Genomic DNA, 15,184 nt, shown 5'->3' with positions numbered 1-15,184 from the left:
CATCCCAATCCTGTAAAAATATATACCTGTACATTCAGGATTCCTTCTTTTTGCATGAAAAAGTGTTTCTTGAACTCATAATATGGATTATATTGATGCCATGGCTGTAGGAACTCAAACCTAAAAGAAAGATTAATAAATTCATAATACAATTGCAGAACCCAATGTGTTACAGTTACTAAGACAATTAAAATACATACTACCAAAAGACATCTCACATATTTAGTACACAGCTTTGAATGTAACAAAAGCTAAAACAGCAGAACAATAAGTCTAACCTTGAATCATTCTTTGCTCGAACGCTGGTTTCAAACTTAACTCCATTTCGAGCCACATACTGTGCAAGTTTGTCGATGACAGGTTGAATATCAGGAGGTGGAGGAATAATAGCAACCACTGGTGTGAGTGTGCTAGGGAGTAAAATGGAGGGAAAATGTTAAATTGGACAAACTTTAAAAAGTTTTCATAAAACAAATGTTAATTCTTGAGCTTTAAACTTCCATATGAACTAATTCTATCAGGAAACAAAATAAGAAAAATGAAAACAAAGGGCAATAATAAAAAGAGCACATCTAAAAACAATAAATAAATTAAATCCAGGGTATAGGGCAGTTGGCATTATATTGAAAGTGTAATACATTTCCTAACACTAAAGGATTTAGTAATCATAATGTTGTAAAAAAATTAGACAGTCACAAATGTTCATAGTGGTGAATTAAACTACAATAGAATGAACTTAGTGGAAGTGTTCATGGTGGTAAATTGCAGCAGGTGTAGGGCAGTTCAGCAACAATCATAAAAAAATATTTGAGGCGGTTTTTATTCAGTAGTTTCAAATAGTTTCAAATATAACGTTTTTGCAGATTTTTGATGTGGTGTATCACAAAGACACTTATAAATGTGGCCTTCACCCAAGAAACAGATTTAGCTCAAGTGCATCACTGTGAGAAAGTAAAGATGCATTATTTTAAAATTGCAAACCCTCAACACTTAGAATCAACATTCACTACTAACAATGTTGGAAGAACACCATAGAAAATCACCGTAGAGTGAGAAGTGTTCATTCGCCAAGCAATTATACAAAGATTAACAAAAACATTGTACAATACAAATAACAGGTCAGGGTTTCTTCGCCAGGAAGAAAAAATGTCTAAGAACCTGAGACTAGTTTGCTTCTCAACTGTACCTTGAACAGCATTGTCCTTGAACATATAAAATGTTAATTTAAGACACCAAGAAACAGCTCAAAAACCATATCTACTATAGTACTCTGTAGTGCTTACTATTCCCGTGTAAATAGTCATTCTGCTTTCTATTTGACTTTCTACATGGTGTCTGCAGGCGTCACTCCATTCTGGTCTGAGAGCCTGAAACTTTTGCTTGGAACTTCTTTTCCATTTCCTTTCCTAAGCCAAGCTCTGCAGTGCCTACTCCATGGCTAAGAACATCAACTGACTGTTCTCAGCAGAGCCAAGTTCTGTACTGCCTGGCTCTCAGAGAGAATGGTAGTGGCGCCCAATGGACAAGTTAGAAAACCGTTTTACTACTTACAATGTGGGGCAAGCTGTAGTGCAGTTTTTTGTGTATAGATTATGCCTCTGAAATCTCACTGCTCAATTCCCTGCCATTTAGGAGTTAAATCACTTTTATTTTTGTTTATTTGGCTCTATCCACACCTCTCTTCGCAGTGACTGACACAGCCTGCAGGAAAAAGTTCAATTTCAGTCAGATGTAACTTTCCTTTTTTTTTTAATCTCCTGCTCCATAAATTAAACTTTAAATCACACACAGGAGGCTCCTGTCGGGTCCAGCAAGCTTGAGAAAATAAATCTAAAATGACAGAATTTGCAATGACGGAAGTGTAAACATTAGGTGGCATTTACAGTAAATGTTAGGAGGATGTGTAACTCACATGCAAGGAGGTGCGACTAGGGTTGCATATACAAAGTAATTTACGGCAACTCCTACATGGGAGATAATTGAGCAGTCAGACTGCAGGGGCATGATCTGGACACCAAAACTGCTTCAATAAGCCAACAGGTTTGTGTCCCTTTAATGTTGCTACTTCATATCAAACAGGTTCTCATATAATACACATAAATCAGGTTTTAATCGCATTTTATTCATTGTGTTGGTCAAATGGTTAGCTAAGATATAGCATGGTATATACACTATTAGACAAGAAACATCTCTTGGAAGTGAAAATCAGTTATCCCTTTGACTGCTATTGAAAAAATGGTATTCAGTTACAACAAATAAGTTTAGCTCATCTACCAAAATCTATTCCAGAGTCTAAAGCAAACAACAAAATGTATTTACCCCCTCATTTTGGTTCCAGAATGGCTATAGAGAACCATATAGAATATAATAGTACAATGTCCATGCCAACATCCTTCGTTATCTGTACAGACAACAAGGCATTCTTCGGAATTGCCCCTGTTCGGGTTATTTATTTATTTTGTTATTACATTGACCACCAAGTTTACAATGCATTTTGTACCTTACCTTACTGGAACAGTGTCTTGGGTCACCTTAGTGTTAGCATCACTTATTAATGATGGAGGAGGTGTACTGGACTGTGTAGTTGTCATTAATTCGCCTGTAGTTTGTGCATTTTCTTCAGCTGATGAAGGATTGTAGCTACTGTTAACCTCCACACCTGCAGATGGAGGAGCGAGGCAATATGTCCCATCTGGCAACATATAGTAATTGTAATAGGTGGAAGTCACATTAGCTAGGAAATAAAAAAAACAGAAAAAATTATTTTAACGAATAACCTAGCTTATGAAAGCGCATATATTATATATAGTAACATCAAATTGCTTGATATTTTTTGCCACGTTAACAGAAGTGATGAAAATGGTCTTGCATTAAACACTCATGAACATTTTTAAAATAGATAAATATGGTGCAACAACTATAAAGATCGGACGGCGGAACTTGACCATCAACCTGAACAGACGCCATTCTTGCATGCTCCTCTGCAAAACCTACTCTGCAAGACAAATCTCATTACCCCAAGCCAATCCAGCTCCAAAGAGTTGCCAGCAACTCTTCCTGCGGCGATAGATGCCATTCTGCGCGGCCTCCACCCAGTAAAAGCGGAAAATCAGGGCCTACCCCATGCTGACACTTCCAGGCCTGGAGGCAATATTCAGTGGTAACGCGGAGATACTAAAGGGGGACAGTGCCTCCACAGCAAGGTCAGGCCGGACTGCTCATATGCCAGCCATAGGCCGCTGCTCACAGCGACCACAACCAGCAGCATACAGCAAGGATATCAGGGCCATGCTCCAACGACATACACAGCCTAAAACTGCTCCTGTGGAAACCCCGCGCTGCAACCCACACTCACCATCCAGAGCAACCGGAGCCTGAGACTTACCTGGACACTCAATTAGAGCGTCAATCCCTGTCTGGACCTCCAGCAGACATGACTCAATCAAACCATGACCTGAAAATACTACTGTCGGACTTCCACAAAATCTTGGCGGCAGAACTCACTCCCATCAAGGAGGAGATGAAAACTATCACAGACACTGTGCAAGCATCCGAAAAAAACAAAAACAAAAAAAAAAACACATCACAGACCTGCAGTCTCACCTAGCCGGGCTTCAACACTCAGTGCAGCAAGTCTGGACATAGCAAAGAGCGGTCCATGATAAGATACAGATCATGTCCGCTCTAAAAGGTAAAACACCTCTGGCCTTTGAGGGCTCTACCTTTACTTTTTTCCAAGACCTCATGAAAGCCGACCTCATGTGGCATAAAACATTCAGCTCTCTCACCAGCAGGCTTCACTTATAGATGGGAGACAAATGGATCCATGGTGGTGCACTGGAACGGATAGGTTGTGTGGCCCCCTTATAATTTAGAGTTTTAGTAAATTTGGATGAAAGACCAATTTAGGTCTTCCTGCCTTTTGGTAGATAGCTCGATGATACCGTGGAAATTAGGGAGTTATCTACTAAGCGGCTGCAAGATGCAGCCGCAACACAAATAGGATCGGGTTTTATTCATTCTAATGAAATACCGATAAGAACAAAGTCCCGAATTGCGTCCTAACACGAATGGAGAAAAATAAGTAGTTTGACTGGCGGAGAGAAGAGGAATCGATTGGGGAAAGGTAAGTTCGGCATGACAGTGCAGCTTTAAGTATGCTTTTATTTTGTTCACAAAAGACACATTCACATTTAAATTTAGTATCAGGATATGAATGTAACATTCCTAATTCTTTACTTCTTCTCAATGTATTCACTCTGCAATAGCAATTTGAGTCAAAACAAATATTGCATTTAGTGTAGATAGGGCTGTGTCAGCTTCAGTTAGTGCAGTAAGAGAACTAGATACCCCACTGATGAGCAACTATTGTGGAGTGTTTTCTTTCCCTTACAGTTGTCTGGTCATCTGACATTTCAACTGAATGCATAAAAGTAAAAATCATACTTGGCTTCCAGCTGTAACATTTTAGGAGCCATGAATTCCGGTCTTAGGATTTGTCACATTATACAAAAAGACTAATCTGAAATGTAATTTTGTAAGGCAACCAAGAAACTGAAAATAAATTAAATGTTCTCTAAGATTCAAAATGTTCTTAATAAATAAATAAATCATGGGATATGTGTCATTCAGTAGATCATTATTTTTCCACAGCTCAAGGAGGAACTAGAGCTACATTTTAAATGCATTAAATTTCACAGTGCTACATCACATTATACCAAACTCCATTTTTAGAAAACGAGCAAAAGGTCACTGGCACAGCTATTACAACAGAAGCTTCTTAGATGTAAATTACATTGTTTGTTCACTATATGATCCAGTGACAGATGGGGCCGCTTTGAGAAAGTCTGACACATTAAATCATACATGCAAGTTTTATCAACTTAAGTGAAAGATGACTGTAAAGGTTTATATCCGGTAAATGTTATATTAAAATTAAAGTCCTTTTTCTTTGGTAGCCCGACTAATAAGCCATGAAAGAGGCTTAATAGTTTGATTCCTATGAGTTTTTAGTATGTTGCCTCAAAGTTCATTAGTCCCTTATATATTTTAGATTAGAGATCTCTTCATTGTTTGAAGGGTGAAAGCAGAGTAATGGCTTTAGTCCATTAGCTATTTTAGGAATCTTAGTGTTGTGCATTGGAATACCGTATGGTTGGTGACTGGAAATGGGTTTATTCATTCTCACAATTGCCTCGTGTGCTAGAGATGGAAAATGGTCTCTAAAAGTAAAAGAAGACACCCCAAAAAATTATAACGTATGTGGAAAACAAGTATAAGCAATATAGTTGTCCGCTGTAGTCCATGAGGTGACTACTAGTTTATGTGCAAAATATTAACATGTCAGTGACAGAGTCCTGATCATTGCTTATTCAGTGGTAGTGAAAGGGTTTCAGGTTTTCACATGGCAGTTTAAATGATCGTGATGTTTCCCCAGCAGCAAGGGTAGTTGCCAAGGGAACAGCTAATGCCAGAGAGCATCTCCTGATACAGGTATGTTTTTCTATTACAGGAAACCTTTTTACTGTGCTTGAAGTCCAGACCAAAAAAAAAGTAACCTTGTCAAGTCTTCTGCTTCTACATACCAAAATTATGAGTAACAAGATCAACCAATGAGAAATCCTTGACATAAAGCAAGATGATACTGGGAATGGGTTGGGAACCAAACCCAAGTGATTTTCCTACGCATCTAACAAGGGTTGCAGTAAAATATAACACTAATAGTGCTTTAAAGTGTATCTTGCAGTTAAAAAGGCAACTACAACCTAACAACTAATAAAAAACCAAAAAAAAAAAAAAAACACATTCCAAGCATTATAACCACATCAACTTGCTGTAGTGTTATTGTACCAGGAGTGCCCTGGTGAGATGTCAGGCTGTGCTTAAACGTTTTGACAATGTATCTGGGTGCTGTCTGGCGCTGATGCTGCATTAACTGTATCCAGTCTTCTTCAGCAGGAGAAGTCAGATTTTATTAAAGACACGAAGGATCATATTAGATTGTGCTGCACGCTTTCTTCATTTTCCCCTCAACAGCAAATAGTTTATTAACACAATGTAAAAAATATAATGTCCTAGTAACAAGGTCAGCCAATCAGCAACTCTTCTGTAGTATAATGGACAAAGAGAGGCCAAACAAACTACTTCCTCTTTCTTTGCTGCTCCCTCAGTTAGTAGAACCTGGATTGAATGGTTCTCATACTGTTGGACATACATAATATATATATATAAATATATATATATATATATAAAAATATATTATATATTATATAGGTCAGATGATGTAAATTTTTTTGAATAAATATCAACTTTTTTTGGTAAAGACCTGAGCGTGCATCTCTTATTTCTTCATATATTCCATAACGTGGGATTGCATCAAGGCATCAAAACATCTAACTAATTGGAGATAGGGTGAGTGCCAATACACACACATATACATAGATAGATATATATGAGAAAGGAAAAATCAGCACTCCCAAGTTTTCACAAAACGATAGTAGACTTGAAAAAAGTGTCAGAAAATTGCCAACTTTTAATTTCCACATGGGAACTTTCCTTTAGGACAAACACCTGAGGAAAAACCTGTTTTTGTCCTGAGTAAAGTTCCCATGTGGAACTGAAACGTTGGCAGTATTTTGACACCTTTTCAAATAAACTATCGTTCTGTGAAAACCTGGGAGTGCTGATTTTTCCTTTCCAGTATACAATTTAGTGCGATCAAGCACCGGTGACAAGACTGTGAGAAAGAGTGCAATGTCTTTTTTTGTGTGTATATGTAAAATATTAATATAGGACAGTACATTTTTAGTGTACATTACAGAAGAAATGTTCCCCATTTGTTTTATTCTGCTTTCTCTAGAGAACAAAGCAGGACCATGAGCACAGGCTGTATGCCCTCGTAGCAAACAAGCATGGTCTTGCAACAGCTATGCCTTAACTCTACAGTGAGATCCAGTTTATCCTGCTAGAGAAGACCAGATGAGGTGTGAGTGCCCAATTGGAACCCAGGTAAGTTATCACACTGTGCTTAAACCGTAATTTTCTGCACCAAAACGCAGTTCAAAAGGTGCATAAACCAGTGGATATATAAAATATACAAATGCATACACACATACACAAAACCTAGCCAGGGCCGTTATTTGACAAATGCATCAAATCAGATCAATGAAGGAAATACAATACTGCAATATTACACAAAAGTAAGGGATACCATTATTCAATACAATATTGTTAAAATAATTTAAAAAAAATGTTTTGACTGGCATTGCCCACATTACTAAATATTTCACAGCAGGTGGCACACACACCAATAACTTCATCTAGGCAATAAGTTGAGCATAAAGACAAATGAATTGACACTCATGTAATGGTCAAAATAGCCTTTGAATTTAATAAGAAATTGAATAAATCAAGCACATATCTAAAAGCTCAATGTCAAATCTGCAACTAGTTCCATGTCTTCTTTAGCAGTCCCAGAAGGAAACAATTTTATTGGAAGATCTACACATTTCACAAGGAAGAGAAACAAAAACTACAAACTAAGGCTTTGATTTAGTATTATTGCATAAGCTTTACAAGTCTTATTTAAAAAAAAAAAAAAAAAATTTTTGGATAAACATTTAATTTTGTGTGTGTGTTGATATAAATATATTAAAAAACAAAACAAAATGTAAATATTTTTCATTGTATTAAATAATTTGTAAAGTCAACCCAAAATTATTAAATTATTTAAAGCTTATCCAACAATATTAAAATTGAGGCCTAAATTAAAAATATGTAAAGCTTAAATACTTCATCTACTATCAAGATGCAACTAGCAAGGCAACCATTAGTAAGAAAATGAAAAAAAACAAAAAACAAACAAAAAAAACTGTATTCCTAACACTATAGTGCCCCCCTCCCCCTGTGGGTCTTGTTTACACACATATACATAAACGCACTTCTAAATAAGCCTTTTGGACATTGCATACAAAAACCCTGGGCTTTAAATGGAGTACCAAACAACTTTAGCTGAACCCAAGAGAGTTCATCATTGCGTAAGATCAATATGCTAAAATGCAATACTACAGTAGCGAAAAGAACACAAACATTTAAAACAAGGGTATTTTATCTGAAACAAAGTAAGGATCAAAAAGGAAATTGGTGCTACATTCATAATAATGAATGTTTGAAAATATATAATTTAACTTACATTCAGTGGTGCTTTCCGTTTCAGCAACCTGAGCAGGTACATTATTTGCCGCTAACTGAGAAGCCAACCTTTCACTTTGAGCTTTCCTGACCAGAGCTGCAAGGGGGTGATCTGGATCAATCACTTTTAAAGGCTGCAAAGTACAAAATAAACATTTAGAACAAAAACAGATTTTAACAAATCATATTTTAAAACTTACAAAAGCAGAAACAAATTAAAAGAAGAATGGTTAAATGGTCACACTTGCTGTTGCGCAACAGTATTGCTGCTCTCTAACAACATTAAAATGATATAACTTCAAGAAAGACACACTTGGTGCTAGTGACAAACTGAGTTCACAAGTGAGAACCAGTTTATTTTCATAGCATCCTTGAGCCACACAAATGCTTGCCCAAAACAGTTGAGTGTGCTCAGAGATGCTCTAAAAAAATAAAATAATAATAAAATAAATAAACTCACTTGTGAACTCTGTTTCTCTTGAAAATAAAAATGGTATAGATTCTACAACCACTGGGTACTACAAGGAATATACACAACATCTACTAGTTTTCTTGACTTCACAAGGTTCTGAATTCCATTCAATGCATTATTATTAATGCCAATGAGACAAGCTGCCTGGTAGGTGCAACATTAATAGAAGATAATATTTCCAGAATAGAACCCGAAGTGAAAAAATTTAATATCAATGAATGGGACGCAATGTATACACTGAATTTCAATTTAAGTAATACTATAATGGCTACAATATTAATAAACATCTGCATGTGTTGACCTAATACATGTAGCCGGTGAAATAAACTTGCATGTTGTGCATATGTCCAATTATAGTCATGCATTCTAAGTTGAATGCTTGCATTTGCAATCTCTTAAAAGGGCTATATTTATGTGAATATATTATCATATATCGGAGTGAAAGTGTTGGGATGTTTACATGAGCTTGATTAAATCAGACCTTTTCCATGTGTTTATACACAGATATAAATAGGACTGTTTCCATGTTGTAAAGACAAGGTTGCAGATAGAAACATTAGAATAAAACAAAATGATGCAGAGATTAGAGCAAGGGGATCACAATGTAAACAGTAAGACTTGTGATGGTTGCGAAAAAAAATAAAAATACATTTAAACAGTACACCCTCCTTTATAATAAGTGTGGCAATTCTCCTTCCGCGTCAATTAAATTAAGTAGGCAGAATGAATGGTAAACCAGGGGGAGCCAACTGCCACCAGACCTGGTAAGCCTTAATATTGGGCCGGACTCACCTCAGCCATGTTCCACGCCGTCAAGCTCCTCAGGGTCCAGGCGGACACATATCAGGGATATGCTCACAGCACTTCCATCCAAACAAGATCTGGCCTTCATGCTGAACAAACTAGAGGCCGCATTTCAAACTAAGCTAGATGCTATTGGGGCAGACTTTCAACACACCAAAGAGAGAGTCTCCTCCTTAGAAGATGACAGGGACGCCATGCAGGCGCAGATCAGAATGCTCCAGGAAACTATGACAGCACACAACAACCAGTTCTCAATAATGCAGCAGTCCCTGGACGATCTGGACAATAGGGGAAGGCGCAACAACCGGAGAGTGAAAGGCCTCCCTGAAAAGGACCGTGAATACTTTCCCGGCATACTTCAAGAACTTTTCAACCTAATTTAAGGCCGACACACGGATACTCCAGTGGCCTTAAATAGGGCTCACAGGGCCCTGCGTCCGCATGGCACCCCTGCTGAAGTGCCTCGTGATGTGGTCTGCAGACTTCACTACTTTGAATGTAAAAACAAAGTGCTGGAAGAACTGCAACACTTAACAGCCGCTACTTTACCAAAATGCCCCTTTTGCAATATATCCAGATTTGTCATGGCTAATTGAAACCCATTACTGATCAACTCCGATCCAGGAACCTGCGCTATTGATGGGGCTTCCCTCTCTCACTAACCGCCACCTACAAGGGAGTCCCACACACCATCACAACAATCCAAGATGTACCAGTGTTCCTGCGTGAGATGGACTTACCTGACCTCCAGATTCCAGACTGGTATGGCCCAGTGCCGACACCAAATGCACAGAGACTGCCAACAACGAAACAGATGGCAACCGACCCCAGAGAAGAGGAGAACAGACCCGGTGTATGCAGCGTATGGAGATCCAGCTCGAGCCCCTGTGCACCACTAACGATCCAGAGATTACCCCGTTATACACGGACGCCTGTGGGCTGCCATGAGATCCAACAATCCCTTCAGGTCGCCAACACCAGCCAGCACTAAGCCAAGATGCCTACAGAGATACCCGCTGGCACCCATGCAGCCGTACCAGCAGGCAGCAGTACCAGAGCAAACCTAGGGGCACCGTGACACCTCCAGAGATGACCTCTTCCTCCCGGTCACGCATGTAGCATTACATCCAGTGACTGCTTGGGACTCCCTGGGTGACCCCCGAAATTCTCCTTACTTCCCCCCCCATTCCCCTACCATGCCCCCATGCAGATAGGGATCGCACGGCCCACATTCACACTCAGGAATCAAACGAACTATCCCCATGAGCCTCCTGCCGATATTGGATGCCCCAATATTCTCTGACGAAGTCCACTCGGTCATACAACATCTCCAACTGGGGAAAAATGCCCAGGGCCGGATGGCTACACAGCAAAATACTATAAGACATTCATGACTTTCCTTCCTGCTGGTCTTGAACCCTAGCATGGACTGAATCCCTCCCCAAGGCATCCTTAGAAGCACATTTAGCACTTATTCCCAAACCCGGCAAGGACTTGACCAACTGTGGTAGCTACGGCCAGATATCTCTTAAATCTTGATCTGAAAATACTTACGAATATCTTGGCCAATCGTCTGAGACTCTTGCTTCAAACCCTGGTTAACTCCGATCAAGCGGGTTTCGTCCCTGATAGAGAAGCTAAACACAATACCACTAAACTTCTGAATTTGATTTACATAGCAAAACGCCTTCTGGCTGATAGCCTCCTCCTCTCGGTCGACGCAGAAAAAGGAGTTCGACAACGTGGAACAGAAGCTCCTGTTAGCAACAATGCGGAAACTCTGTTTTGGTCCCTACTGGTTGCGTTGGCTGCAGGTCGTTTACTCAACCTCAACTGCGTGGATTCGGATTAATGGGCAACTCATGCCACCAGTACACATAAGAAATGGAAGGAGGAAGGGTGGTGTCTATTCCCCCCTCCTTTTTATTCTTATCTTAGAAACCTTCCTGAACGGAATCAGAGATAACCCCATCAAAGGTATACAAATGCAACACACATAGTATAAAATCTCAAAGTTCGCAGATAACCTGGCGCACAAACAACCGAGAATCCCGAATGAGGTCCTGACCAGACAAGTCTGGTGGCGGCCTGGGTCTACCCCACATGGAAAGATACTATAAAGGCCATTATGTTATCTTGAATATACGAATGTACCATCTTCCCACCGGCTCGCCAGTGGACGATGCTGGAAAGCTCCATGTTCCAAGTCCCTCTCCACACAACCCCTTGGCAAAGAGAAACTCCTTCGGTATTGCTCTCCTATCGCACTTCGGATGTGGGCAAAAATACGTGAGGCCAAGAACATTTCCCCCCACCCATCCCCCTTATACCCTATCACACACAACCCACTTTTCACACTGGGGCTACAAGCCATAACCTACCAACGACTCCAACGCAAGCCCGACCGGCCATACATGACACTGTGCTCCATACTAGAAGGCCATTCCGTACGATCCCTCCCCAGTCCAACAGGACCTAATGCCCCAACTATGATGCAAAAACTCCACTTTGCACAGGTGACCCACTTCCTCCAGGCCAATCCCACTCTACTGAAGTGTTCTCGCACTCTGTGAAACCCACAATGTTAAAACAAGACAGCTCTCGACGTTCTACAAACTCCTCCAGGCTGACCATATCCCACCCTTACTGCCATTCACGGACTCTTGGGCCACAGACCTAAACGTTCTGCACACAACACCTCAATGGAAGATTGTTTTCACACAAATACACAAGAACTCAATCTGCACCAACATTCATAAAAGTGGTTAGAAGAGAATATCCAGGTGGCATTACGCTCCCTCTAAAATACATAGTTTATTCCCAAACACTTTGGATGTGTGCTGGAAGTGCTCTCAACCTGGAGTGTCCCTTGCACATATCTGATGGCACTGCCCGCTAACCCAAAGGTTTTGGATCACTATTGTGACAATGACTAAGATAGTGACAGGAATACAACTGCCTCACATACCACATTCACTAGTGTTCTTAATCCTACCTTGCCCTCTCCCCAAGGCACTGACAATTCTCATAACCCACCTCCTTACAGCAGCCAACCTCCTCATTCCAGTCAAATGGAAAACTCCTGATGCCCCAACGGTAAGGGAATGGATTGCTAAGATAGACACGCTCAAAACCATTGAGGAGATTCAGATTCATTACTCCATCTCCCATAAATACACACTTTACCGGGAGGTCTGGGAACCATGGATAAGGTTTACAGCAGAATATTGAGCCTGCTCTCCTAACATATTCCTACTCACCCGGTCCACTCCCGTGACAAAACAGGGATTGGGTAATTGTGTGGTATTCCCCTCTGCCCCCACCCCCCTTAACCTCCTCACCTTTAATCCCCTAATCCCACGATACAATAGCCAGATCTTCTTCCCAAGCCTTCTGCTTTGATATAACCCTGGTTTCACCATTCCCTGCCCATATATATAGTACACACCCCGGGTTGACAGCCCATACTACATTGCCCCGCAATCAAACACATAGTCTTCACGAAGCTGTGGGCCGAGGTCACCAACAAATTTTCACATCCACTCGTTACTCTCAATTTATCCTTGGGCACGGAAAAACTCAAAAGCTCTCTAAGGTATAAGGTGATCCCACATACAACAATCATATACGTGAACATCAAAGGTTCCTGAGAATATGTAGCTTGTACAGGCACAAATTGGTTTACGCGGGTGTACTGTATTGCCATATAGTGTTCCTAGATCACCAGGTATGATATGACACTATCAGCATTTTTATACTACCTGAACTTTTAGTACTACTAATGCAGTATATTGCACATCCTGATTTTATTATCAATGCATATTGCTGTATGCTTCCTTATAATCCTCGCCTTTTTACTTGTATTGTCTAATTTACAAAAATAAAAACTTACAAAAATAAGATAAATAAAGTACATAGTTAATAAAAGTCCCTGCATGTGTTTTTAACTCATACCTTTGTAAGCTCTTCAAGTCTGCTGCACCTTTTAGAGGCAAAAAGACTTGGATGTAGGTAATCACTTCCTTCATCGTCATCATCCTCTTCATCATCATCATCTGCTGTATTTAATAATGAACCTGCAAGGGAAATTGTATTTTTTAGAAAGAGTGCAGTGTGCTGTAGTAGCTATGGTGCTAGAAGTCTGTGGTTCTGCTCCAGAGCAAACTGTCAAACACTTTATGCACTATCTTGCAGTCATTCTACTTGGAATAGATATGCTAAAATAAGTTACTTCTACATACTTCCACATTAGCTACTACAAACTGTGGACATTAGAAAGGGCTATAAGACCAACAAAGCCAGTTTGTAAACTGTCTGAAAGTTTAATTTGGGAATAAGCCAACCAATATATTCTATTACGAACTACAAAGGGAGTATCAACAAAGCAGGGCAGAAAGGTGTTTTCTGAAATCAAGATCGGATGTAGACATGTTAGAGGAGCATGACAGTTTTCACACAGAAGTTAAGGCTGCAAAACTTACTTTTCTTCTCATTTTGTTTATCAGATTGTGAAGTGTATCGTCCTTCCTTCATAGCTTTTTGAATGTGCTTGTAGTATGGATTGAGGTAGTGATCAAAACGTAAGAAGTCAAATTGCGAATTGCGAGCTTGCTTAGCTTTTAGCATAATCTCAAACTGAGCACCTTGCTTGCAGACAAAGCTGGCTGTGCGTTCAATGATTGCATGCATTTTTGCTGTCGGTGGCTGAAAAATTAACAAGTCAGAATTCTCATTAGTTCCCCATGTATGGAAATTTTAACATAATATTTATTACTGGTATTTATAAAGTGCAAACATATTCCGCAGCACTATACAATTGGGGAAAAAGACAATACAATAAGAACAGACCGATACAACAGGTAGAGGGCCCTGCCCGTGAGCTTACAATCTAAGGGTTAAACTGGGGAGAGGAGACAAAAGGTAGCAGAGGAATTTATGATGGCAGAGAGCTAATGGTATAACTGCAGCAGCTGATAGCATGTGAAGGTAATAAGGAGGCGATTGGCTGTGGTTCCAAACAGCTGGAAGAGCATACTATATAGGTACAAGGAACCATGGTGGGAGGGTTGAGCCGAGTAAACTAAATGGGCTTGTTGAAGGGGTGGATGTAAAACTGGCCCTAAAGAGTAGAGGTGGTGGGTGAGCAGACTGGCCATATGTCTAATACAATTACAATATTTACCAACCAAAACACTATCAGCCAGATTATTAATAATTACATGTAACTGCAAGTACAAAATTATACCGTAGTTAACTACAGGTACAAATAGTAACAGTTATAGTAAATTAATGTAGTAACCAAGATGAAGGAAATCCGGTAAAATAGCTTCTGATTCTCAGTCTGTACCTTTAAGCTGCAGTCTTCAAAATAAATGGGCTTGTTGCAAGGGTGGATGTAAAACTGTCCCTTTAAGCAGCAGTCTTCAAATTAAATGGGCTTGCTGATGGGGTACACGTAAAACTGGCCATTTAAGCTGCAGGCTTCAAATTAAATGGGCTTGTTGCAGAGGATACTGGTAAAGTAGACATGTAGTGAACTTGCAAAGGTTCAGTATATAAAATACACTCTATACAAGGCAGACTGCAAATCTAGTTTTAAATATGTCCTCACTTGTGATTCCAATACACCCATTTTTGAATCCCAGTCAGATCACCTTATCAGTAAGTGATCTTAGAGACAATAATAAATATATATATCCATAACTCAAACCCGATTAG

General features: G+C 39.7%; 1 protein-coding gene across 3 annotated transcripts in view; it reads right to left on the bottom strand.

The window, feature by feature from the left end:
- The window catches only part of SFSWAP (splicing factor SWAP), a 93,575-nt gene that overhangs the window by 58,396 nt on the left and 19,995 nt on the right, over nt 1-15,184 (bottom strand). For all 3 annotated transcript variants that reach the window (XM_063454371.1, XM_063454373.1, XM_063454372.1), the window contains 6 exons: nt 13,948-14,170; nt 13,421-13,542; nt 8,192-8,324; nt 2,506-2,734; nt 279-410; nt 27-120 (listed from right to left, as the gene is read on the bottom strand). In XM_063454371.1, coding sequence (XP_063310441.1) covers nt 27-120; nt 279-410; nt 2,506-2,734; nt 8,192-8,324; nt 13,421-13,542; nt 13,948-14,170 — 933 coding nt within the window. The remainder of the gene's footprint in view (nt 1-26; nt 121-278; nt 411-2,505; nt 2,735-8,191; nt 8,325-13,420; nt 13,543-13,947; nt 14,171-15,184) is intronic.

Source organism: Pelobates fuscus, chromosome 5 (genome assembly GCF_036172605.1).
Source record: "Pelobates fuscus isolate aPelFus1 chromosome 5, aPelFus1.pri, whole genome shotgun sequence".
Classification (NCBI taxonomy): Eukaryota; Metazoa; Chordata; class Amphibia; order Anura; family Pelobatidae; genus Pelobates; species Pelobates fuscus.
This window is presented reverse-complemented; position numbering and strand designations above follow the sequence as displayed.